The sequence below is a fragment of the Culex pipiens genome, chromosome 2 (assembly GCF_016801865.2).
Source record: "Culex pipiens pallens isolate TS chromosome 2, TS_CPP_V2, whole genome shotgun sequence".
Taxonomy (NCBI): Eukaryota; Metazoa; Arthropoda; class Insecta; order Diptera; family Culicidae; genus Culex; species Culex pipiens.
This window is the reverse complement of record NC_068938.1, coordinates 83,783,707-83,809,911: the sequence shown is the minus strand read 5'-3', so window position 1 is coordinate 83,809,911 and position 26,205 is coordinate 83,783,707. Positions and strand designations below refer to the sequence as shown.

At 39.8% G+C, this 26,205-nt stretch overlaps 1 protein-coding gene across 2 annotated transcripts in view; it reads right to left on the bottom strand.

The window, feature by feature from the left end:
* Window positions 1-26,205, bottom strand: part of LOC120426263 (epidermal growth factor receptor) — a 213,138-nt gene that overhangs the window by 4,001 nt on the left and 182,932 nt on the right. For both annotated transcript variants that reach the window (XM_039591005.2, XM_039591004.2), the window contains exons 2-4: window positions 995-1,414; window positions 633-933; window positions 58-565 (exon numbers count right to left, since the gene is read on the bottom strand). In XM_039591005.2, the coding sequence (XP_039446939.1) occupies window positions 58-565; window positions 633-933; window positions 995-1,414 (1,229 nt within the window). The remainder of the gene's footprint in view (window positions 1-57; window positions 566-632; window positions 934-994; window positions 1,415-26,205) is intronic.

Here is a 26,205-nt window from a genome sequence, read left to right as displayed (position 1 = left end):
CAACGAAAAAGATTGTTAGTACTGCTCAATTCGTAATTTTTAAGCTTGATCCCTTACCTTCACGATGTAGACCGACGCGAACAGGTTCTCCTTCAGCTGGCGACCTCCGACCACCTCCAAATTCCGGAAGTACGACAGATTCTTAAAGTCCGGATGGTAGCCCTGGATATTGATAAACCCACTGATCTCCTTCAGCGTCGAAAACACCTCCAGCCGGTCCGGGTGGATTTTGATGTACCGTGGGCCGAACGAAAAGTTCGAAAACACCTGCTGATAGCCGTCGAACGTCTGGTCCAGAATCTCCAGCGAGCCCTCGATGATGGTGCAGTCCTTGTACTTGTCGATGTTGCCCGAGTGGACGATTCCCTCGCCCTGGCAGGTCTTGGGACAGGCGCCGTTGCACGGCACGCACTCACCGTTCTGGGCCATCTTGTTCGGGGGGCACGTCCGCACGCACGCTCCGTTGTCCTTGAGCAGATGTTCCGGGCAGTTGCGCACGCAGGTTGCGCCGTACGCGTACTTGCCCTCTGGATTGGGCTCCCACAGGTAGTTGGTGGGGTTGTAGCTGTGTTGAGAGAGAGGTATTTAATTTCTTCATCCTTTCTGAGAACAGTAGAAGGGGGTTAACTTACCGCTGCATCGGCGGGCACTCCTGCTTGCACACCCCGTCGTCGTAAAAGTTCTTACAGGCTAGGCAGTCTTTCTGGGTGGGGCCGGTGCAGCCTCCGGCGCAAAACAAGTGACAGCAGTCGCGCGGCTTCGACCCGAAGCAGCGGCCCTGCGAGCACTGAGGAGAGCAGTTCAGCTTGCTGAACTTCTGACAGTTGTGCGCACCCTCGCCCCAGCATCCGGCCTCGCAGCTGTGGTGACACGGCGGGCAGTCCCGCTCCGGCGAGGTGAAGTTGTACGTGTACCGGTAGTTGGCCTTGGGGTCTACGGAAGAAAGCAAAATGTTCGTTAAACAGCTCGGGTTATGATCCTCAAAATTACTCACCAGACAGCACCTCCTCCCATCGAATTGTCTTCACGTGGCACAGGTTGTAGTTGTTGAAGATCCCAGCGGATCCCCCAAGAATATCCCGCAGTGCGGGCATCTCCAGCGTGTTCATCTGCGAGAACGACACAAACAGCCCAAACTCGTCCTCCCACTTGTTCAGCTTGAACGTCGTCCGCCCGCGGATGATCTGCAGCCGCGGCAGGATCACCTGCGGGATGTCCACGTGGCTGATCAGCACGTACCCCGTCACCTCGCGGATGTGCTGCAAAAATCCCAAGTCGTACGAGGTGTTCTGGATCCAGGTGATCTCCAGGTTGCCGTCCACGTAGGTGCAGTTGGTGTAGCGATCGCGCAGGTTCTTGTAGTGGTACTCTCGGTTCGACGGCACCGACATGCGCCCATTCGTTCCGATGCAGACTGTTGAGAGCGGGGAGAGAGAAAGAGCAAGAAACGACCATTAGTGATCACGTCGATTTTATGGGCTAATCATTCCCCAAACAATTATCGCCAATCAGCGAACGCGGGTATTAGCATACACAATTAGGAGATGGGGCGATCCCTGCGGTGGTGGTCACGAAGAAGCGACACAGATTACGGAATTGTACAAAAATCGTACGCAGCGCGCGCATTTAACGGCTGGTTTAATGATCGCGCAACAATTACGCGCGTGCTCCCCACCCCCCACGAGGTACAGATTCTAGTTGCGGTATAGGAAAAGGGGAAGGGAGTTGAAGTTGTTACTGGGTTGTTTTGGGATCTAGCAATTGAACGGCGGTGATCATTAGGCACATCCGCGCAGATTTTGCTCGGTGTAAAGCAACTTCCCCTTCGTGAAGGTCTAAGGGATGGGGGAAACAAAATCGAAAGCAACGTATGTTTTGATACTGGGAACTGGGGTGACTTTGAAAATCACAAAATATCGTTTTATGGTTATTCTACCGTAAATGTTTCTTAACATTGAAACAGGAAAAAATGAAATTCTACCTACATTTTTCGGTTGGAATACATATCGTAATTAATCCTGAAAAAGCATCGTGACCCTCAAGATTTTTGAAAAAAAATATTTTTTTGTTGCTTAACTTTGACTACAGTGCCACACGGTTTTTGGCAACACGAATTTTTCAAACATTTTGCATGGCAATAGTGATCGTCAATTCTAAAATTGTTCATTTTTGTGGGAAGATTTCGGTTGGTTTTCAATAATCAATCGTGAAGAAAGTCTCATTCATCAGTAATTTTTGACGAGAGGAAATATGAGAAAAGTCTTATGGCACAATACGGGACGGGATGGCATTGTAGTATCAAATTTGTAACAAAACCAATAAATACTTTTTATTTTATTTTTTTTTTTCAAAATATTAAAAAGAAAAACGCTTTTAAAGATTGTTTGACGATTTTTTTGTGTTTTGATTGTTTGTTTTGTTTTACTTTTGTTATTTATTATATTTGCATTTTTTGTTTACATAAAACAAACTTTAAAGGGCCCTCGATCTGTGTTATCAAACCATTCATATTGAAAAGGATAACAAAAAAAGTTGAACTTTTCAGCACTTGTATTGACTCTTAAAATAGTAGTTTATGCAACAAGTTGCAAAAAGAGGATTTTTTCAGCACGAGTCGTACATTTATCCAACGAGGTTCACCGAGTTGGATAAATACGACGAGTGCTGAAAAATTTTTGCAACGAATTCCATACAACATTTTTTGCAATTCCAAAAAACACACACTGAGTGAAATTTTATGTCAAATTTTCATGTATTTTGTCAATAAATCGTTTAAATTAAAAAAAAAATGAAAAGTGTTACTTTTCGAAACAAGTGCTGAAAAGTTCAACTTTTCAGCACCCATTTGAGTTCTGAAAAGTAGCACTTTTCAGCATTTATTTTGAAAAGTGTTGCTATTCGGTTCTGTTATTTTTGGTACAGAAAAGTAGGCTATTTCATCGTTCAAGAATGACAGGAAAAGTGAGTAGTTTCACGACGGAATTGCAAAAATACTTTTAAATTGTTTTTGTCATTTGAGATTGACAGAAAAGGTATGTAATTTAACATCGGGGTTGCAAAATAGAAGTTTAAGCAACAAGTTGCAAAAAGAAGCTTTTTTCAGCACTAGTCGGTAAAGCTCGTTGGATAAATACGACCCTTTGATTAGAACTGTAAGTCAAATGTCAATTTCAGCATCCATTTGAGTGCTCAAATGTATAAAATTTCAGCATTAGGTTTGAAAAGTGTTTCTCTTCGATTTTGTTATTTTTGATAGAGAAAAGTAGGCTGGAAAAAGAAGTAGTTTCACGACGGAATTGAAAAAAAATAACTTTCGACATTGAAAATTGTAGCAATATTTCAAATTTACCAACTTATTTTCAGATACTCACAAAATAAATTTATGGAATGTCATGCATTTTTAAAATAAACGAACATTTTGAGAGCTGTCTTTTTTTACAAAAAAATATGGACATTTATTTTTAAATCGCTTTATTAACTTTTTTTTCAATAGTTATTTTTAGATAATTTTATTTTGTGTAATTTGCTAAACAGCCATTATGCTGCTGTCTTAAAATTTTGTGTTTAAAAAAATATTTTAATTACACTAAGATGTCAGTAATTTTATTGATATAATAAAATATTATCAATTAAATATGTAAAAGAAAACTAGAAGCTTTCAAAAACCAATTAAACTGTTATTTTATTTAAAACACTGTACAAAATTTTACAATTTAATGATATTTTTCTAGTGAAAAATACTTTTTATTTTTTCAAAGTTGAAAATAATATGATTAAGGCGTTTAGAAATTTTAGCTAAAATAAACAACATCGAGAACATTTTGTTTGTTTATTTAAAAAATGAAGGCCTGATTTTTTTTTTAAATCTCAGTTTTTGCATTGTTAAGTTATTCATGCTTCTAACACGGTTAAAATGGCTAATTGATTTGAAATTTTCTTTAAAATGAACTCTCTTTAATTGGTATGAAGTAATCTGGTCAGTTCATCTTAAATTTAAAATTTATTTTTCTGGAATTTTCAGAATTTAAATAAGATTTTTTTTCATCATAGCATTAGAAATACTGTTAGAATAGTCACCATTTAAAATAAGTTGATGCGATCATTTTAAATCGTGGAAATTGAAAACATTTTTCATAATTTATGTTGGCCCACTTCAATTTCAAAATGAAAAACCAAAAGGGAAATTTTTTTTTCATAAATTTCAGTGGGAATAGATGATTAATTGACTGAAAACTATCAGAAATATATTTTATTTTATATTTAAATTGGGTGAAATTTACGAAAAAAAACAAATCACCAAACTGAGATATTTTTTAAGCTAGTAATCGCAAAACAACTGGACTGGTGTAAAATGCATCTTAAAACACTTTTTTCATACAAATTTGAAATCATGGCTTGAAATTTCAATTTATAAGCTTCCAAAAATATTTACAGCGGCCTAAACAAGGATTTGAAAAAAATAGTTCAACTCAAGAGTTTATTTTTGAAAAGTTCTCATAAACATATGAAACACAATAGCTTATAGGACCCTTTAATAAAAAAAACTCTTGATTTTTTTTTTACTTTTTTAAAGCATAATTAGGTTTTCTAAAAACTTCTTTTCAAAGAACCTTTGAAAGATTTGTTTTTCGGTCATTTTACTCAAATCAACCAATGTCACCCAGATGCACAGTACCTTCCACGTGTTACACAAGTGATTGTGACTGTTTGTTGCCGGCCTGTGACTCTTCTTCGTCAACCCAACTCTTTAAACCCTCCACACTTGGTCGATGCTAATGAGATGCGATGGATGGATCAATAAAAATCAGAGGTAGGTAAAGGTAGGCAATTTGGAGGGGGAAAAGCTTTCGAAAAACGTGAATCGTGTCGCGTTTTGATGAGGGGAAGATAAACCCTCCTCTGCTGGCTGAGGACTGCTGCGCCGGGTGGGTAGATCTATCTATGATTGCAATCTCCGTTTGAGGTTGAGACTTTGGAATGCTCCTCCAATCGGAAATGGACCGTGAATATTTTGACGAGGGGGGTTCGTCGCTTTGCGACGCGCAGGTCTCTGCGCGTTATCACTTGGAAGGGATCCTTCCAGCTGCGAGATCGGATCACCACGTCGAAGCGCGCTTCTGTCCCATGACCTCACGCAGCAGCTAGCAATTTCTTCGAAATCGAAATCGCGCTAATCGCAAATAAAACGAAGCAGTAAAAACCAACGGCGGCGGAGAAATCCCCAAAAACACTTAACCGAAAAGCTAAAAATCGAAATCAATCATGGGCAAATCTAAAGAAGGTCAAATTATATGCCTGTCTGAACGGCTGCTGCTGGATTCACTCGAGAAGAACTTCGACTCGACGAGATCGCTCTCGAAGAAAGGCAGAAGAAGTGAGGAGAAAAAAAATAATAAAATAAGCATTTTCGCCTAATTCGTCCGGGGGGAGAGCAAGCGAGCGAGCGAGCTCGCGATCGAAACTACGAACCGGGTAACCCTATCATTATTATTTATCGCTGGAGAAAAGGGCAACCGCGCAGCGGAGCGTTGGTCGCTGAAAACGTGTAATTAAATTAAAATATTTTTTAAGCGAATGCCGCGCTCAGGACCCAACCGGCAATGATAAGCTGGATTTGGCCCGGCCTTAGAAGATTGACCACCAATTGCGGGGTGTAAAGTGCTTCTGGATTTCGCCGCGCGCAGCGCGCAGAACGCGACTAATTGAGCGGAAATCTAATGATAGGGTTTTGCGCTGTCGAAGGGGGTGGGGGAGGGGAATGACAGTTGATACAGTGCGTGTGGATTCGAGGTGACCGAGGTCACCTGAACAGCACAGATGTGGCAAAAACTGAATTTGAGTAGCGATTTGAAGGTGCTGCCATCTGTTGGAGGATAGGTATGGGATGTTTCAAATATTAGTCTTGATAGAGGAAGCTCAAATTTTCAGTCAACATAAATTAAAAAATAAGTTGTTTTACTATGCCTTGACGTTGACTTCCATCTAAATCAAAACAGAGACTTATACAACAATCACTCAAACACGGTGCCATCTAGTAGAGAGTAGAATTCTTCTCGGGGGATGTAATTATGTGACCTTAAAATCACTTCACTTTAGAAGAAACAATATTAGTTACGATAACCACAAAAATAATCTTTTTTGCGACATCTGTGCGAGAGTAGGTCCTTATTGCTACCGTGCCGCCATCTGGCATTGAATAGGAGAAAGGTCTTTTCAACGCTCTGTATCGTCAAAAGATCGCGATCAATCCAATCACCCGGAGATTGATGCCAAACCGCACACTTATTCCCCCCTCGGGAACCGACCTGACTGTGCCGCGCGCGTGCTCAATATTAGTATTCACGACGACACCAACCACATCTGCTGGTGGCGCTTGCAACAGGCTCTTGCACTCTCCACCGCCAGAGGGTGCACCAAACCAGTAGCGAATCGGAGCAGGGAGCGAAAAAAAAACAATCAACTTTTCATCTGTCGTCTTCCCGATTTAATCTCTTTTAATTTCTGATAAATTGCGGTTAGAAAGGCTCTCCGGCTGGCTGTCACCGCGATCAACTTCTTTTCGCCGCCGCGACGACTACCTGAGGTCTAGGAAGCCCGATCGAACCGGTCGCGAGCGGCATTATGATAATGCGACAGAGCCGGGACAAGAAGTGCCCCGTTTTTTTCTGCACCGTCTCCGTGATTACATAAATTAATACTAATCACCGCGCGCTCGAGCGCGGGGACCTTAAACAAGCGGACGTGGACTAAATTTTCACCTCATCCACTTAGTTCTGCATACCGAGCGCCGCCGATAGAGTTGGCTCAATTTTCGGTCTAATCGCGCGCGGCACCGCGCTCATCAATCAGGGCGACATTCTCCGGAACCTGGCCAGTTGGGCTAGGCGCCTGGTAAAAGCTCATTTTGACGCGGCGGAGACCTACCTTTTCGGGGGGGCTACCCACATTCATCCTCCCACGCCTCCAAATGTCGCCTTTATTTTGGGTTTTGTTCGGGTTGACAGACGCCACGCGATTGCCCAAAGTCTACAAACAACGAGGCGTTTTTGGGGTATCATCGCGTGAGCCACTTGAAATAGACGTGTGCGAGCGTTGCTTTGTTTACTGCACTACTTGTGGGGGCGAGAGGTGTTTTCGGGGGTCTTGCCGAGTTGACCATATGGGGGTCGCATTTGGTGTCATTGAGAGGGGTACTCGAGAAGCCTTTTGAAAGCAGCAGGGGTAGGTTTTCGAGAGGTCTCGCTTGAGTGACGGCGTTTTGACGGTTGATTAGCTCACGGATTGGAGCCTTTGAAGATTTGGTTGCTAGTTTCTACTAGATGGCGACACGATAGAAGTTGGTTCTTACAGCTTTGAAGTCTTCTTTACATCAAGATTACAGAAACGTAATGATAAAATAAATTATTAAAAAAAGATTTGACATTTATAACTGTGTTTTCACATTGAAAATTGGCGTAACGTAAAGTTTGAAATGCTATTCTCTCATAGATGGCAGCACTACAAAATTGGTTTTAAAGTCATATCTGAGCAGTGGTGATATGGGTGTCTCATTAGACTTAATCGACGGATCGAACACTGGGGATAATCCAAGATGAACAGCCTTAGAGGACGTCAAAAGCTACTTGCCACTAGGTGGCAGCACAGTTTTAGTTTTGTTGTCAATAATAGATGATCAAAAGAAGAAAAGCGCCTAAATCTTGACAGAAACCATTCAAGAACTGTGTCAGCTATAATAACCTTGATTGCCGTTCAAGAGCCAAACGACATGCGACACCTAGTGTTGAGTAGCAGAACAGAGCGAAGAATGTCGATTGAAATTTCCGCCCTTTGAGGTTATGTATGCGAATTCTGTTTTGTTAAATTCCAGCGTTTAAAACAACTTTTGAGCAAAAATTCGAGCTGATACTTTGTTAACTTTTGATGCTCTATCATTTTAAACAATATTATTTTTTCAAAATTGTTTTTTTTATTTTTTTTATTGCGTTAATCTATAGAGGGCAAAAAGTTTACACTCGTACTGCTTGAATTTTTTCTCAAAAGTTGTTCTAAGAGCTGTAAATTCAATTTTAATTTGCATTCCTATGTAACCGAACAGCGAAAATTTGAATCGTCATTCTTCGATGCTTTGCGCCATCTGTCGGTATTTTTGTGCTTTTAATCGCGAATTGTCATTTGAAAAAGCTATTTTTAAAATTGGGACATTGCTACTCTCCCATAGATGGCGTTGTCGTTGACGGCGAGTTTATAGCCAAAGCCTCCAAAAAAATGGCACTCTGATGACTCGCAAACCGTGACCCACATTAAGTGATAAAAAAAAACTGAATTTAATTAGTGTAATTGAGAGATTCGACAGAAACGTGCACGCATCCTGGTGGCGAGTAGAAGCACTACGCAACGATGTTCGGAATGACAGCGTGCTTGGAAATATTTTTTTTGCAGTTTTTGATTTTTATTTCCTTCAAATATTTTTTAACTTCGATGAAAGTTATTGTAAAGTGTGGCAATCGCATAAATGAATCAAATGATGTATAAATCATAGGGGCTGAGTTAATTTTTCATGTTTTTTTCCTCAAATTTACCAAAAAGATCTTTTGAAAAATTGATTTAAATATGTTTTATTTGATTGATAATGCTCCTTATGCGTGTATTATTGATAGAACAAACTATTAGAGTCATATTACAGCATAATTACAATAATTTTCTGAAAAAAATGCCAAAATGCATTTTTATGGTCAATATTTTGGTCAAAGGGGAAGAAAAGTAAAGATAAAACACTTTTACATAACAATTCATCATTACTTTTAACTTTTACAACATTTAACTCAAGTTATCCAAAATATCGATCATCTTTTTAGAAAAATCGTTTAAATGAAATACCAGTCACAATTAATCTCTACAAATCACCACGCATTATGATCGTAAGCGAAATTGCCACACTTTGCAATACCCCACTTTTCTGAAAATGCTTGATTTTTCATCATAAACGTGATTTGCCTTCCTCACTGAGGTAAGGCTATAATCCTGCTCGAAAAAGTAACTTTTGAAAAACAGCTCGTAGACCTATATTCATGTATACCTATCGACTCAGAATCGAAAACTGAACAAATGTCTGTGTGTGTGTGTATGTGTGTGCGTATTCCCCTTGGTGCTCAAAATTCTTGCCAAGTTTTCTCGGCACTGGCTGATCCGATTTGAGTCAAACAAGTTGCATTCGGTCCGGTTTGGTGCCCCATACTGCACTATTGAATTGTTTGAAGATCCGATAAGTAGTTCAAAAGTTACGTATAAAAAAGTGTCAAAGTTGCGAATCGGGTGCTGGAATTTTGATGCCGGATCTCACTTAAATGCATGTAAACTATGTCCGGATCCATCATCCGACCCATCGTTGGTTAGGTAATCAAATGACCTTTCCAATGAGTCCAAAACATTGATGATCTGGCAACCTTGTCTCAAGTTATGACCACTTAAGTGATATTTATGTACTTTTTTGAAGCCGGATCTCACTTAAATGCATGTAAACTATGTCCGGATTAATCATCCAACCCATCGTTGGTTAGGTAATCAAAAGACCTTTCCAATGAGTCCAAAACATTGAAGATCTGGCAACCCTGTCTCAAGTTATGACCACTTAAGTGATATTTATGTACTTTTTTGAAGCCGGATCTCACTTAAATGCATGTAAACTATGTCCGGATTCATCATCCGACCCATCGTTGGTTAGGTAATCAAAAGACCTTTCCAATGAGTCCAAAACATTGAAGATCTGGCAACCCTGTCTCAAGTTATGACCACTTAAGTGATATTTATGTACTTTTTTGAAGCCGGATCTCACTTAAATGCATGTAAACTATGTCCGGATCCATCATCCGACCCATCGTTGGTTAGGTAGTCAAAAGACCTTTCCAATGAGTCTAAAACATTGAAGATCTGGCAACCCTGTCTCGAGATATGACCACTTAAGTGATATTTATGTACTTTTTTGAAGCTGGATCTCACTTAAATGCATGTAAACTATGTCCGGATCCATCATCCGACCCATCGTTGGTTAGGTAGTCAAAAGACCTTTCCAATGAGTCTAAAACATTGAAGATCTGGCAACCCTGTCTCGAGATATGACCACTTAAGTGATATTTATGTACTTTTTTGAAGCTGGATCTCACTTAAATGCATGTAAACTATGTCCGGATCCATCATCCGACCCATCGTTGGTTAAGTAGTCAAAAGACCTTTCCAATGAGTCTAAAACATTGAAGATCTGGCAACCCTGTCTCGAGATATGACCACTTAAGTGATATTTATGTACTTTTTTGAAGCCGGATCTCACTTAAATGCATGTAAACTATGTCCGGATTAATCATCCAACCCATCGTTGGTTAGGTAGTCAAAAGATTGAAGATCTGGCAACCCTGTCTCAAGTTATGATCGCTTAAGTGACATTTGTGTATTTTTTATTGAGAAATAGATGGAATTTGTGTCCAAACCCATCATATCACCAAATGTTGGTAAAAAGTGAGGAAGGCACCAACCACATAGGTGGATTAAGTTAGTTTTTTCCCTAAGAACTGCTCAAACTGTATGGGGGCTGTCATTCCGAACACCGCTGGAACAACAGCGAACCTAGCGGAAAAAACGTCGTCGAATTCTTCAATTGCAGTCAAAAATTGCCTCGTCAAAATTATAATTCTACATTCTCATAGATGGCAGCACTTCAAAAGTTGATACGTTTAATGATATATCTGAGGAATGGTGTTGTAGTTGTATCACCAGATTTCATCGACTGTTTTAACACTGAAGGTCACATATATAGAGCCTTAGAGGACGTCAGAAGCTACTTGCCACTAGATGGCAGCACAGTATAAGTTTTGTTTACAGCCCGAGATGATCAAATGAGAAACCTTATTACGTAAGAACTGAGTGAGAGTTTCCTCCAGGTATGTTAAACTTGATCGATTTGCGAGAAAGCAACCTACAAAATAGGACATTGCTACTTTCACATAGATGGCGTCATCACTTACAGCGAGGTTTTCGCCAAAATCTTGAAAAAACTGCACTCTGATGACCCACAAACCGCACCAACTAATAACCAAAAAAATATGATCGATTCCTCCGATACACTGCCATAACCGCCGAAAGCGGCCACAACACTTTCGACGAGTCACCATTTCTTCGCACGTTGTCACCCTCGGCGCGGTCACTTTATGGCCACGGCAAATTCCGGCGCGGACCGCGACCGCAAAACAAAGAACTCTTCACGCGCGGACCATATGCCATCGATCATCTTCCCAGCTCAACTCGCATTCACACACAGGGCGAAGCGAAGAGGTTTGTTTGGATACACGGTGAAGATCTTCACCGCCTGAAGAAGGTTTGGGTTTGGAGGGGAAGGCTTCTCGGTCGTTCCACTTTGATCGACTGCTTCGCGTCAGGCATCCATCACGCGCAGCTTCCAGCGCAAGCGGCGATCTTGAGCAGTTTTGCCAAACATAAACGGAACGGTTTGGACGTTCTACCTTCGCCTCAGCGGTGGTGAAGGGGTAGAACTCTAGAAATCTGCTCTACTTGATGGGGCTTGAATAAATCTACTGAAATAACTTCTTTAAGAGGTCGGAGATGTGTTTTCCCCCCAACCCCCTTCCTTCATTACGTTTTGTTTGCCCTGAATAGAGCCCGGGAGAATTCGACTATGAAGGGGCCTGCTGTACGGCCTTCGATGATAAATGAATACGATTATTGGAACTGAATTTTGAACGGTACGCTCGGGGTGCCCTTTCTCAGCCTCAGTTCTCGATGGGAACCATATTTAGGACCGGCGAGCAGCGAAATAATTTATCATTATGGTCCGCGGAGCGAGCGCCCGTTTATGAGGCCCCATTGTTGGGTCCTCACTGCATTCACACCTCACGAGCATCTTCGCCGGGTAGGGTTTTAATTGGTTTTTGATTAGCCCTGCGCCGAATTTGGCTGCCGCAGGAACCGTTGTTTGCGAAGAGGCTTCAGCTGGGCAGGCGACGAACCTGATTTGCCATTTCTTATCGTGTCGCCATCTATTGGAGAATAGCATCAACATAATCAGTCCAATAGCTGTGAATCAAACATATACCAAAACTTTTCCGCAATTTCCTGTCAAAACTTTCATCAAAAATGCCGTTTTTTTAAGATTTTGAGGTGGCGCCATCTATTGACAAATAGAAGTCTTTCCTTGAGTGTGGTAAAGCGGCACCAATCTTTTGTAAACCGTTGAAAATCTTCTTTATAGTGCTCATAAACAATTCGCTCAAAGCAGTTTCGATGCTTAAAGCTGATAGAACAACTTTTGTCGTGCCGCCATCTATTAGATAATAGCTTCAACTATCCTATTTTGTTGTTTTTGAGATGGCGCCATCTGTGAACGAATAGCAAGCGTAAACCTCGGAAAACGTTGCAATTCTGCCCACAACCTGCGCGGTTCCCGAAGGCATCGAAGAACGGCGTCCAGTAAGTAGTACAGCGTCGAAGGACGCGTCACCGTAGAGTAGCAGCTATTAATTATCGCGCCATCGGAGAGCACGCGCCGCACCTGCACGCCAATCACCTGAAGATCTTGACCACGTGCGCAGAGATTGACGTTTCACGTGGCGGATTACATCACTAATGAGAGTGATTGCGCGCAAGACATTCGGTGACAGAAGAGAAAGCTCGTGCTAGGGGACATTCTTTGGCGCGCAAGCCCCGTTTGTGCACAATTCTTGTAAAAATGTTTTATTAAACACCCCGCGTCAGCCGATTGAATTCCCCCACCTGGTGACGAATAGAGGTTGCGCTACTAGCTTGTTACTGGCAGGTCTAGTTTTTATCTGTTGGGTTACACTAGCGAGTTGCTCGCAGAGCAACGCAAGCCTGTTGGGGTCTTTGCGAAAAAATCTCAAACTTTAGCAAACCCCGTCACGTCTGCCATATGAATTTATAATGGGCGAGCTATTGGGACGGGAGCGGAATGCCAAATGATGACTTGAGCGCTGACTATCGATCATCGCGCAAGAAGGCAGATGAGTGTGCGCGGGAGGTGACTCGGTAGGTACTCGTCGTCGACACGGACAACGTTTTAACTACTTATGACGGCTTATTACACGGTGGACGTGACGCGAGATTAAGGTGCGAACTTGGTTGGATTTTGGTGTGAATTTGTTGCAGTGTGAGAACGCGAAAAGTGCATTTGGAGTAACAGTTTGAGGTGCTGCCACCTATGGGAGAGTGGCGATGCCATTTTTTAACAGATTGTTTTTGATGCTATATAAGTAAGGTTTTGGTCAACATGTTGGTTGTATCAGTATGGACAGTTAAATCTTTTAATTTTTAAGGTTTAATGCTGATATGGTAGTTGTGACAGTGTCGCCATCTATTTCAACATAGCAAAGAGGCATTGATCTGCAACACAGAAGTCCAACCATAACTTTGATCTTAAATTTAAATAAATTTCTGAGGGACGCCATCTATGAGAGAAAAGCAAAGTTTAACTCATGAACAGTTGTGATGAAGTAAGAAAACTATCTGTATCACAGAAGTCCAACCTAAATTTTGATCATAAATTTAAATAAATTTCTAAGTCAGTTGTGACAGTATCTCCATCTATTTTATAATAGCTTAGATTCTATAGAGATTTTGCAGCAAAACTAAAATACACGTGTCGCCACCTATGAACAAGGAGCGTAAAGCTATGATTTTAGGAAGAAAATTTTTCCTTCAAAACTCATATTTTCATAAAACTTATGCCAGAATCGGATAAGGAAAATCATTTCCAGCATTTAGGTGTACAATTTGTCCTCTATTTTTTAATAATTCTATTAGAAAACTGTAAATCCAGAAAAAGAATGCAATTGGAACTATTTTGTAAGAGATTCTTTCAAAAATCAATAAAAATGCTAGAATATGTAAGAAGAAGATTCACAATTCCGCATACTTTACTGCAAAATGCTTTAGGTAAACACCGAACATTTGGTTGAAATTTTAAATAAACAAAAAATGGTATAAATCTTTTTATTTTATCTGTTTTTGATAAGAAGCCGATCAATTGAAATATTTATATGCGATAGACTATTTTTCTAAGCTCCAAAACATATTTTTTGTTGAAAAAATATTTTTGTTGCAAAATTGTCTAGCCTAATTTGTGTTAACCAATATCTGTGTCTTGAGTTTGTTTATCTTTTGCTCTTTGGTCTGACAGGGGGATTGGCAGCCAAACCCACTTTGGTCTGACAGTTTTGGTCTGACAGCTTTATGCTGGATTTTGGTCTGATCACGCGAGGGATTGGCAGCCACACCCCTTTGAGAATATACGAAAACTAATCTGTGAGCAATTATAGTATTGTTTGTTTAAATAATTTTTAGTGTTTAAAAACATCAATTTAAGAAGAGGTTCACACATTTTTGCGCGCCCGAAATGTGATGTTCATTATTTTAAAGCAAAGAAAATTTCCTAGCTTTTGCAGCCACTTTCAGCAAAATTGATGAATGGAATCATGATAATAATCAATAATCAATGTTCTTCAATCCGACAAAAAGACATGTAATTTTAAAATGTTCAAGTAACCTCATCAGTGGCGCCGCCTACAAGAACAATATCTGTAATACAGAAATCCAACCACAACTTTTATCATAAATTAAAAAAAAACTAACTTAATCCACCTATGTGGTTGATGCCTTCCTCACTTTTTACCAACAATGGGTAATATGACACATATTTCAGCTAATTTTTTTGAATCCAGAAAAAACGTACACACATATAACTTAAGTAATCATAACTCGAGACAAGATAACCAGATCTTCAATGTTTTGGACTCGTTGGAAAGGCTTTTTAATTGCCTAACCAACGATGGGTCGGATGATGGATCCGGACATAGTTTACATACATTTAAGTGAGATCCGGCTTCAAAAAAGTACATAAATATCACTTAAGTGGTCATAACTCGAGACAGGGTTCCCAGATCTTCAATGTTTTGTACTCATTGGAAAGGCCTTTCAATTACCTAACCAACGATGGGTCGGATGATGGATCCGGACATAGTTTACATACATTTAAGTGAGATCCGGCTTCAAAAAAGTACATAAATATCACTTAAGTGGTCATAACTCGAGACAGGGTTGCCAGATCTTCAATGTTTTGTACTCATTGGAAAGGCCTTTCAATTACCTAACCAACGATGGGTCGGATGATGGATCCGGACATAGTTTACATACATTTAAGTGAGATCCGGCTTCAAAAAAGTACATAAATATCACTTAAGTGGTCATAACTTGAGACAGGGTTCCCAGATCTTCAATGTTTTGGACTCATTGGAAAGGCTTTTTAATTGCCTAACCAACGATGGGTCGGATGATGGATCCGGACATAGTTTACATACATTTAAGTGAGATCCGGCTTCAAAAAAGTACATAAATATCACTAAAGTGGTCATAACTCGAGACAGGGTTCCCAGATCTTCAATGTTTTGTACTCATTGGAAAGGCCTTTCAATTACCTAAACAACGATGGGTCGGATGATGGATCCGGACATAGTTTACATACATTTAAGTGAGATCCGGCTTCAAAAAAGTATATAAATATCACTTAAGTGGTCATAACTCGAGACAGGGTTGCCAGATCTTCAATGTTTTGTACTCATTGGAAAGGCCTTTCAATTACCTAACCAACGATGGGTCGGATGATGGATCCGGACATAGTTTACATACATTTAAGTGAGATCCGGCTTCAAAAAAGTATATAAATATCACTTAAGTGGTCATAACTCGAGACAGGGTTGCCAGATCTTCAATGTCTTGGACTCATTGGAAAGGCCTTTCAATTACCTAACCAACGATGGGTCGGATGATGGATCCAGACATAGTTTACATACATTTAAGTGAGATCCGGCTTCAAAAAGTACATAAATATCACTTAAGTGGTCATAACTCGAGACAGGGTTCCCAGATCTTCAATGTTTTGGACTCATTGGAAAGGCTTTTTAATTGCCTAATCAACGATGGGTCAGATGATGGATCCGGACATAGTTTACATACATTTAAGTGAGATCCGGCTTCAAAAAAGTACATAAATATCACTTAAGTGGTCATAACTCGAGACAGGGTTGCCAGATCTTCAATGTCTTGGACTCATTGGAAAGGTTTTTTAATTGCCTAACCAACGATGGGTCGGATGATGGATCCGGACATAGTTTACATACATTTAAGTGAGATCCGGCTTCAAAAAAGTACATAAATATCACTTAAGTGGTCATAACTCGAGACAGGGTTGCCAGATCTTCAATGTCTTGGACTCATTGGAAAGGCCTTTCAATTACCTAACCAACGATGGGTCGGATGATGGATCCAGACATAGTTTACATACATTTAAGTGAGATCCGGCTTCAAAAAAGTACATAAATATCACTTAAGTGGTCATAACTCGAGACAGGGTTGCCAGATCTTCAATGTCTTGGACTCATTCGAAAGGCCTTTCAATTACCTAATCAACGATGGGTCGGATGATGGATCCGGACATCGTTTACATGCATATAATTGAGATCCGGGTATTTGTGAAAACACATTTTTATACATAACTTTTGAACTACTTATCGAAACTTCAAACAATTCAATAGCGATGTATGGGACCCTAAACCAAGTCGAATGCAACTGGTTCGATCAAAATCGGTTCAGCCAGTGCTGAGAAAACTCAGTGAGAATTTTGGTCACATACATACATACACACACACATACACACACACATACACACACACATACACACACACATACACACACACAGACATTTGTTCAGTTTTCGTTTCTGAGTAGATATGTACACATGAAGGTGGGTCTAGGAGCTTTTAATAGAAAGTTCATTTTTAGAGCAGGATTATAGCCTTACCTCAGTGAGGAAGGCAAAAAATCGATGAACGCCATCTATGCGAAGCATAAGTCATAAGCAGTACTGATGAAGTTCGAACAATTAGTTCATGTAACTTTAATAATTTTAAACTGATAAGTCAGTTGTGACAGTGCCGCCATCTGTTTCAGAATAGCTAAGATCCTATCAGAAGAACAATATTAGGAACATAATATTACAAATCCCTTTTTATGGGTGACGCCATCTATGAGAGAATAGCATAGAACAATTGATTCATTTAGATTCCAAATTTTAAAGCTGATAAGTCAGAAGTGACAGTGTCCTCATCAAATTGAGAATAGCGTGGATCTTATCTGGATAACAATATCTGTAACTCAAACGCAACAAAAATTCAATCTAAATAACATTGAGGTGCTGCCATCTATGAGCGAATAGCAATTTTTAGGCCAGAAACAGTATTGATCGAGTCAAACAATCCTCTGAAGCCTAACGAGCCTGAAATCGATCCCTCCACCGTACAAGTCACAAATCAACCACTTTTCGAGCTAACCCAACGCAATGTCCGACAATCCATATGTCATCGTGATCACCAACCTCCAAGTACCGCCCCCCGAGGCACCCGAGTTGGCTAATCCGATTAGTACGTTTATTTATTGCCGTTAAATTTGAGAGTCCAACAATCGCGCGGCTCTACGCCGCCGCCGCGGTATCCACTTTCAATTATCGACTCCAATTGAATGTGCCCAATCCGAGCGACCAGGAAACTTGATAAACTAAACTTCCTCCGCACGCACTCCTCGTTCCATAAATCAGGGGAGGGTGGATTTTCGGGGGTTCTCACCGTTACCACGCGCAGCCACTTTTGGGAGGGGGGTTGAAAAATAATACTTATGTAAATTGAATTATCGAAATGGCTTTTTGAGCGGTCGATAAGCGGGGCTCTCTCGAACGCGGTCCATAAATCACCCTCAGAGTCCGGTCCGCCGACAATGGCCGGGATGATAGGTTGGCGGCACGCTGCGGTAGGTCCGTGAAGAAAGTCGCAGGGCAGGTCACATGAAGATTGCACAGCGAATCAATCATTGGTCATACTCGAGCCAAACGCGAGCTTGCTGTTCTTTTTTTTTGAGGTCGCCATTGTCTTTATGGGTTCGAAAAGTTAATCGAAATGCTAGTGAGTTTGTCGAGAGGGCAGCAGAAGAGACGAACCCCACTTTCACTTGCTTTTTTTATGGCGACCCTCGCGGTACTGAGATTGTTTTTACATAAGTCCGCGCGCGCATATTCAACGCTGGTCGAAGAGCGCATAAAAATGTGTGCAACCCGCTCGTGGGGATGGGAAATGAGCGAGCTTTTTTCCCATGGAAGATGCGACCTGAGCGCGGGTTGAACGCATTGCCCAGCGCGGAGCTTGGGGGAGTACAAGCGAACTTTGTACGAACTTTTTTCTTGCTCTCATGTTGCCCTGATGACTTAATAGATTAGCTGCTAAAAGTTCACGGATATGTTGCGGCGGTGCGTTTTACATCGAGGAAAAACAAAGCCAGTGATTGCAGGGTTGGAGTCGATGACCTTGGTTGGTCGAGGAGTTGATCATTGAATCAACTACAAAGCATTCAGGTTTTCATTTACTTTTGGGTTATTGGATTTGATTTGAGCTAGAAATTTTAAAATATTCTGTCTATCTACCCGAATAAAAAATCACCGTTCAATTACCATACAATAACACTTTAAGAAATAGTAGAACAATTTTCTAAGAATTCGGACAACCATTGTTTTTTTATTTATTTTTTTATTTGTATGAAACTTTGTGTGTACTTTTTATAAGACCAAAGAAGTCAATTTGAATCAGTAGTTTGTCCATACAAATTTTCATACAATTTTGGCAGCTGCCCGTTAGGGCGACAAAAAAAAATGGATTTTAGGTTCGATCCCTTATTCAAAATAAAGGATCTGTGCAAATTTTGAGCAAAATCGGTTAAAGTTTAGGGGTCGCTACAGATCGTTAAAGTTGGTGAAAAAAATCACTCTTCAAAATAACAGAGCGTTGAATTTCGCATAAGAATTTCATTTGAGGAAATTCCGGGAAAAATTTGATGTTTGTGCTTTTCTCCATACACTTTAAAAAAAGATGCCTAGTCTAAATAATCGAGCTAAAAAAATTTAAAATTAGATTCTTCATTGTCACCCTACTATCCTACAACCTACAAACAGGCTATTGAAATATGAATTAAAAAATCTATAATTTTGTCAAAGACATCAACTCGATCAGAAAATACGATCAGATACGAATGGATTTTCTGATTGATTTGGTATCTTCTACAAAATTATAGAAAAAATCCCATTTCCATGATTCGTATTTCCAGAAAAAATAAATAAATTGCGCATAATAACAATTATTGAAATTTTTTATATTTCGATATGTTTTAGATGACAAAAATGGCATTTTTCGAGCTATTGCAAAAGATGGTCAAAATTCATTTGGCAGTGTTGCCAATTTTTCGAAAAAATAATAAAAAATTAAAACGTGAAAAAAGTCTACAGAAATATTTTGACTTTATTTTTTGTAAAATCAAATTTGCAATTGAAAAGTTTGAAAATTGATTTCATGTTGATAACGTAACTTTTTTTTATCTGTAAAAGTCGTGACCAAGCTTGATCATCTCTGAAAATATTTTTGTCGAAAACACCACCAAATTTCCAAAAAAACAATCTATAATTTTGTCGAAGACACCAAATCAATCAGAAAATCCGATCTCAGATACGAATGGATTTTCTGATTGATTTGGTATCTTCGACAGAAATATAGAAAAAGTTACCCATTTCTATAATTTGATTTTCCACAATAAAAATTGCGCATAATAACCATGATTGAAAATTTCCATACTTCGATATGTTTTAGATGACAAAAATGGCATTTTTCGAGCTATAGCACAAAATGGTCAAAATTTATTTGGCTGTGTCGCCAATTTTTCAAAAAAAAAAAAAAAACGTGGAAAAAAGTCGACAGAAATATTTCAATTTTATTTTTTGTAAAATCAAATTTGCTATTGAAAAGTTTGAAAATTTAATTCTTGTTGATAACGTGATTTTTTTTTATCTGTAAAAGTCATGACTAAGCTTGATCATCTCTGAGAATATTTTTGTCGAAAACACCACCAAATTTTCAAAAAGGCTATTAAAATATTGATAAAAAAATTCTATAATTTTGTCGAAGACACCAAATCAATCAGAAAATCCGTTCTCAGATACGAATGGATTTTTTGATTGATTTGGTAACTTCGACAAAATTATAGAAAAAGTTACTCATTTCCATAATTTGATTTTCCACAAAAAAATTGCGTATAATAACCATTATTGAAAAATTTTATATTTCGATATATTTTAGATGACAAAAATGGCATTTTTTGAGCTAAAGCACAAGATGGCAATTTTTCGAAAAGATAAAAAAATTAAAACGTGGAAAAAATCCACAAAAATATTTCGACTTTATTTTTTGTAAAATCAAATTTGCAATTTATAATGGATTTCTTGTTGATAACTTGATATTATTTTTCTACCTGTAAAAGTCATGACCAAGCTTGATCATCTCTAAAAATATTTTTGTTTAAAACACCACAAAATTTCCTTAAAAATTGTCAATGTCAAAAAATGAAAGTATCGTTTCCAGTCTCTCAAAAAACGATATTAAAAAAATCAAATCATTCCTTACATCTGAAAAGTCCAAAAACATTTTTTTCAGACCAGATGTTTTGTATTGAAATTACAAGTCATAGTTTCAATATTTAAAAATATTTTAAACAGGCCCAGACATGCCAGATATCAACGCAGAAAATTCCAAAAATGCAAGTTTTATGAAAACAATATTTGTTTGCCTCCTGATTTTCAGGCCAATTCGACATAGACTTTTAAAAATATTTACAATGGTTCTACAAGTTTTCTAAATTTATGTTTGATTTTGTAGTAAAATTCGTCAACTTTTTTTAGGTCAAGACTAACTGATCCCAAAAAAAAGTTTCTTAAAACCTCAAAATTCAAACCACCCGCCAACCGGCCCATTTCAGGGTGGTCGGCCTTCACGGTTGACCACGTCGTCCACCAAAAGTGACGTTTCGGATTGATTTTGGGCGGCCACTCGCTTAGTCGGGGCTAGGCCGCGTAGCGACAAAAAAAAAAGAACTGACTGCTCAAAAGAAACAAACCTGGTGGTGGTGGCGGATTTATTTTAATGAGAAAATTTCGCCCACAGATCTTAGCTATAAGCTCAAATGAGTTCCCACTACTATAAAAGCCAGAGTCACCAGAGAGTAGAAAAAATGTGCGTGGAGGCATATCAAGTGGACTGACCACCACCGCCGCCGCGCCAAACCGAGCTAACAATGTAATAATTCAATTTGGAACGCGTCGAGATCTCTAACTCATTCGTTGAATAGTTGTTTGATTTGGCCGTTAAATCTTCCCGCGCTTCGCGCCGAGTTCCGGACCTTGTTACGAAACGATTCCGACCTCAACAGTTCAATCGATTGTGTGTGGCTGTGGAATTCGGATTCAAAGTGCAAGATTTCAACAAGATTTGCTGCGAAATTTGAGGGTTCGTCACTTGCAGTCGTTGAGGTCGTTTGGCGAATTTCTTGACGTACTCGCGAGCGCGGAGCTCGAGTCTCGGTCAAGCAGGGAATGAGTCAGCTTTCGTGGTAATGCTTCCTTGTTTTTGCGGCCCAAGAAGGGAGGTCAGCGTGCTTTTTTGTTGTTGTTCAGGTGAGGGCTCTTCTTCGCGCGCGTAAATCGTAAATCAAAGTGACTGCTGCTGGACGGTGGTCAAGGTGAGATAAAACACTTTAAATTCGGCTTTTATAGTAAAATTCTTCCAAAATCTAACACTTTTCTTTAACTTTATTCCGCAAAGTTTGGATAAAATCAGAGTTGAGTGATTTGGAAAAAGCCATAAAATTTAATATTTTGACCACCAGATTTTAAACTGTACCCAGTGTGCCACTCCTTTGCGCTGCGCAAAGAGGTCACCAATAATTTGGTTGCAATGAGGGTGAGAATATACTTTTGGGTGGCGATGAAAAAAATGATGGAGAGCCACCACTTTTGAGTAATTGCCTTCGTCCAGGGAATAAAATTAACTGACTTGCAGGGATGATAAATGTCACACACACAACAAAAAGTAGCGTTTTAAGGTGTCATGTTTCTGGCGCATCATGATGAATCGCAATGAACTTTCTTGAAACTTTGTATTTTGACTTCAACTTTCCAGTGACCAGTCGAGTTCAATTACGACAATTTAAAGTCAATTACCACCTTTCGACTATAAGCCAATCGAATTTGCATCGCTGCTTTCGCTTCGAATATCAATCGCTGGGAGCCCCAAATTCCTCAAACACTGGAGCCGCCTAGTCATTTATCTCCGTCAACTCCGTCAAGCCCCCCTCGAACTACCAACTCCGCAGATTACAGTTATTCTAGCCTCCGTCCGTATTTTGGGCCCGCCATCAGTCAGTCCCGGCTAGGGGCGGCCTGTCAGGATGGACATGATTTGAATAAATGGGCTTCGCAGCAAACCGTCATCCATCAGCGGCGCTGGACGACCAGTTGGCCGAGAAGTTCGGGACGGGAAAAAGAGGCAAAAATTACAATCACGCTTCGATCTATCGATTTAATTTAAACAAATTACTAAGCAAATAAAAATTTATCGACGCTCGGTGAGAGTGTCGAGGGCAGTGATTCACAGTACTTTTTGAGGTTGCTTTGGAAGCAGGGTTGCCAGGTTGTCTGATAAATCTGTCAGAGTTGCCAAATTTTCTTCAGAATTTTTATCGATTCAAATTAAAGTTTTTTGCCTTCCTCACTGAGGTAAGGCTATAATCCTGCTCTAAAATTGAACTTTTTATTTAAAGCTCGAAAACCCACCACGATGTATACATATCGACTCAGAATCGAAAACTGAACAAATGTCTGTGTGTATGTGTGTGTGTATGTGTGTGTGTATGTGTGTGTGTATGTGTGTGTGTATGTGTGTGTGTATGTGTGTGTGTATGTGACCAATAATGTCACGCAGTTTTCTCAGCACTGGCTGAACCGATTTTGATCAAACCAGTTGCATTCGACTTGGTTTAGGGTCCCATACGGTGCTATTGAATTGTTTGAAGTTTCGATAAGTAGTTCAAAAGTTATGCATAAAAATGTGTTTTCGCATATTTTTGGAAGTTGAATAAATGGCAGTAAACTGAACCAAACATCATCATGTTATACATCGTTCAATAGGTAATTGAAAGACCTTTCCAATGAGTCCAAAACATTGGTAATCTGGCAACCCTGTCTCGAGTTATAACCACATAAGTGATATTTATGTACTTTTTTGTAGCCAGATCGCACTTAAATGTATGTAAACAATGTCCGGATCCATAATCCGGCCCATCGTTGGTTAGGTAATCGAAAGACCTTTCCAATGAGTCCAAAACATTGGTAATCTGGCAACCCTGTCTCGAGTTCTGACCACTTTAGTGATATTTATGTACTTTTTTGTAGCCGGATCTCACTTAAATGTATGTAGACAATGTGCGGATCCATCATCCGACCTATCGTTGGTTAGGTAATCGAAAGACCTTTCCAACGAGTCTAAAACATTGAAGATCTGGCAACCCTGTCTCGAGTTCTGACCACTTTAGTGATATTTATGTACTTTTTTTGTAGCCGGATCTCACTTTAATGTATGTAAACAATGTCCGGATCCATAATCCGACCCATCGTTGGTTAGGTAATCGAAAGACCTTTTCAACGAGTCGAAAACATTGAAGATCTGGCAACCCTGTCTCGAGTTCTGACCACTTTAGTGATATTTATGTACTTTTTTTGTAGCCGGATCTCACTTAAATGTATGTAGACAATGTGCGGATCCATCATCCGACCTATCGTTGGTTAGGTAATCGAAAGACCTTTCCAACGAGTCTAAAACATTGAAGATCTGGCAACCCTGTCTCGAGTTCTGACCACTTTAGTGATATTTATGTACTTTTTTTGTAGCCGGATCTCACTTTAATGTATGTAAACAATGTCCGGATCCATAATCCGACCCATCGTTGGTTAGGTAATCGAAAGACCTTTTCAACGAGTCGAAAACATTGAAGATCTGGCAACCCTGTCTCGAGTTCTGACCACTTTAGTGATATTTATGTACTTTTTTTGTAGCCGGATCTCACTTAAATGTATGTAGACAATGTGCGGATCCATCATCCGACCTATCGTTGGTTAGGTAATCGAAAGACCTTTCCAACGAGTCGAAAACATTGAAGATCTGGCAACCCTGTCTCGAGTTCTGACCACTTTAGTGATATTTATGTACTTTTTTTGTAGCCGGATCTCACTTTAATGTATGTAAACAATGTCCGGATCCATAATCCGACCCATCGTTGGTTAGGTAATCGAAAGACCTTTTCAACGAGTCGAAAACATTGAAGATCTGGCAACCCTGTCTCGAGTTCTGACCACTTTAGTGATATTTATGTACTTTTTTTGTAGCCGGATCTCACTTAAATGTATGTAGACAATGTGCGGATCCATCATCCGACCTATCGTTGGTTAGGTAATCGAAAGACCTTTCCAACGAGTCTAAAACATTGAAGATCTGGCAACCCTGTCTCGAGTTCTGACCACTTTAGTGATATTTATGTACTTTTTTTGTAGCCGGATCTCACTTTAATGTATGTAAACAATGTCCGGATCCATAATCCGACCCATCGTTGGTTAGGTAATCGAAAGACCTTTTCAACGAGTCGAAAACATTGAAGATCTGGCAACCCTGTCTCGAGTTCTGACCACTTTAGTGATATTAATGTACTTTTTTTGTAGCCGGATCTCACTTAAATGTATGTAGACAATGTGCGGATCCATCATCCGACCTATCGTTGGTTAGGTAATCGAAAGACCTTTCCAACGAGTCTAAAACATTGAAGATCTGGCAACCCTGTCTCGAGTTCTGACCACTTTAGTGATATTTATGTACTTTTTTTGTAGCCGGATCTCACTTTAATGTATGTAAACAATGTCCGGATCCATAATCCGACCCATCGTTGGTTAGGTAATCGAAAGACCTTTTCAACGAGTCGAAAACATTGAAGATCTGGCAACCCTGTCTCGAGTTCTGACCACTTTAGTGATATTTATGTACTTTTTTTGTAGCCGGATCTCACTTAAATGTATGTAGACAATGTGCGGATCCATCATCCGACCTATCGTTGGTTAGGTAATCGAAAGACCTTTCCAACGAGTCTAAAATATTGAAGATCTAGCAACCCTGCCTCAAGCTATGACCACCTAAGATGCCACTTATGAGCCCTAGATTAATGTGTGTGTTTTTTGTATTCCGAAACTTAACGAAATTAGACGAAATTTGTGTCCAAACCCATCATATTACATATCACCCATTTTTGGAAAAGAGTGAGGAAGGCACCAACCACATAGGTGGATTAAGTTAGTTTTTTTAGATATCTTTGGTAATAATTGCATTCTGGCAACCCTGCCAGCAAACCAAAAATAAACCAATAAAACTAAGGCATTTCAAGACGTTAACTGACACCAATTTGTCGTCCACTTTGACGTGTTAGAAACTCACACTCACTCACTTTTGCGGCGGACGTGATTAATAGTGTGTGAGCCGGGGCGCGCTCTCGCCAATGTTTAAGATTTTCGATAACTTTGCATGATTTCGAAAGCAAAACTCCCTCCTCTCTGAGAGGCTGTGTGTGCGCCGCGGGGCAAAAAATTAAAATGTCAATAAAATAAAATTAACCACCAGAGAAAAGACAAAACGTTTCTCGGAATATTTTAATCTCAAGTTGGTGGACTTGCGTTAGGGTGGTCATCAAAGTTTTTCTATATTTGAAGACAAATTCTTGTTCAAAACTTACAACACTTCAGATTTGATATCAACTTGACTTTTCAACGAACTTGAAAATTATTAAAAGTTTCAAGAACCACCCTCCACCATCAATGCGTTGAGGTTACGTTCACTGCAAAGATCGCCACCCCAAGTATTTCCAGCTATAGGGTGCTGTTATCAACAAAGTTTGTCTCTCAAAACCGGTTAGGCTTCGTCCTCCAGAAAGGCACAAGCACCACCACCAGACAAAAACCGACTGAAACGAAATATATAAAGAATTAATTATAGTTAATGCCACTTTAGCCTAATAGCCCATGGCGCATAAAGTTTATAGAAATGAGTTCTTCTTCTTTTCTTTGTCCACGTTGGAAGCTGCGCGGTCATCGCCTAGAACCGGCTTCGGAATTCCAGACACACACCGCGAAGGACGTCAAATTTTCAGTCACTCCTCCTCCTCCTCCTCGTG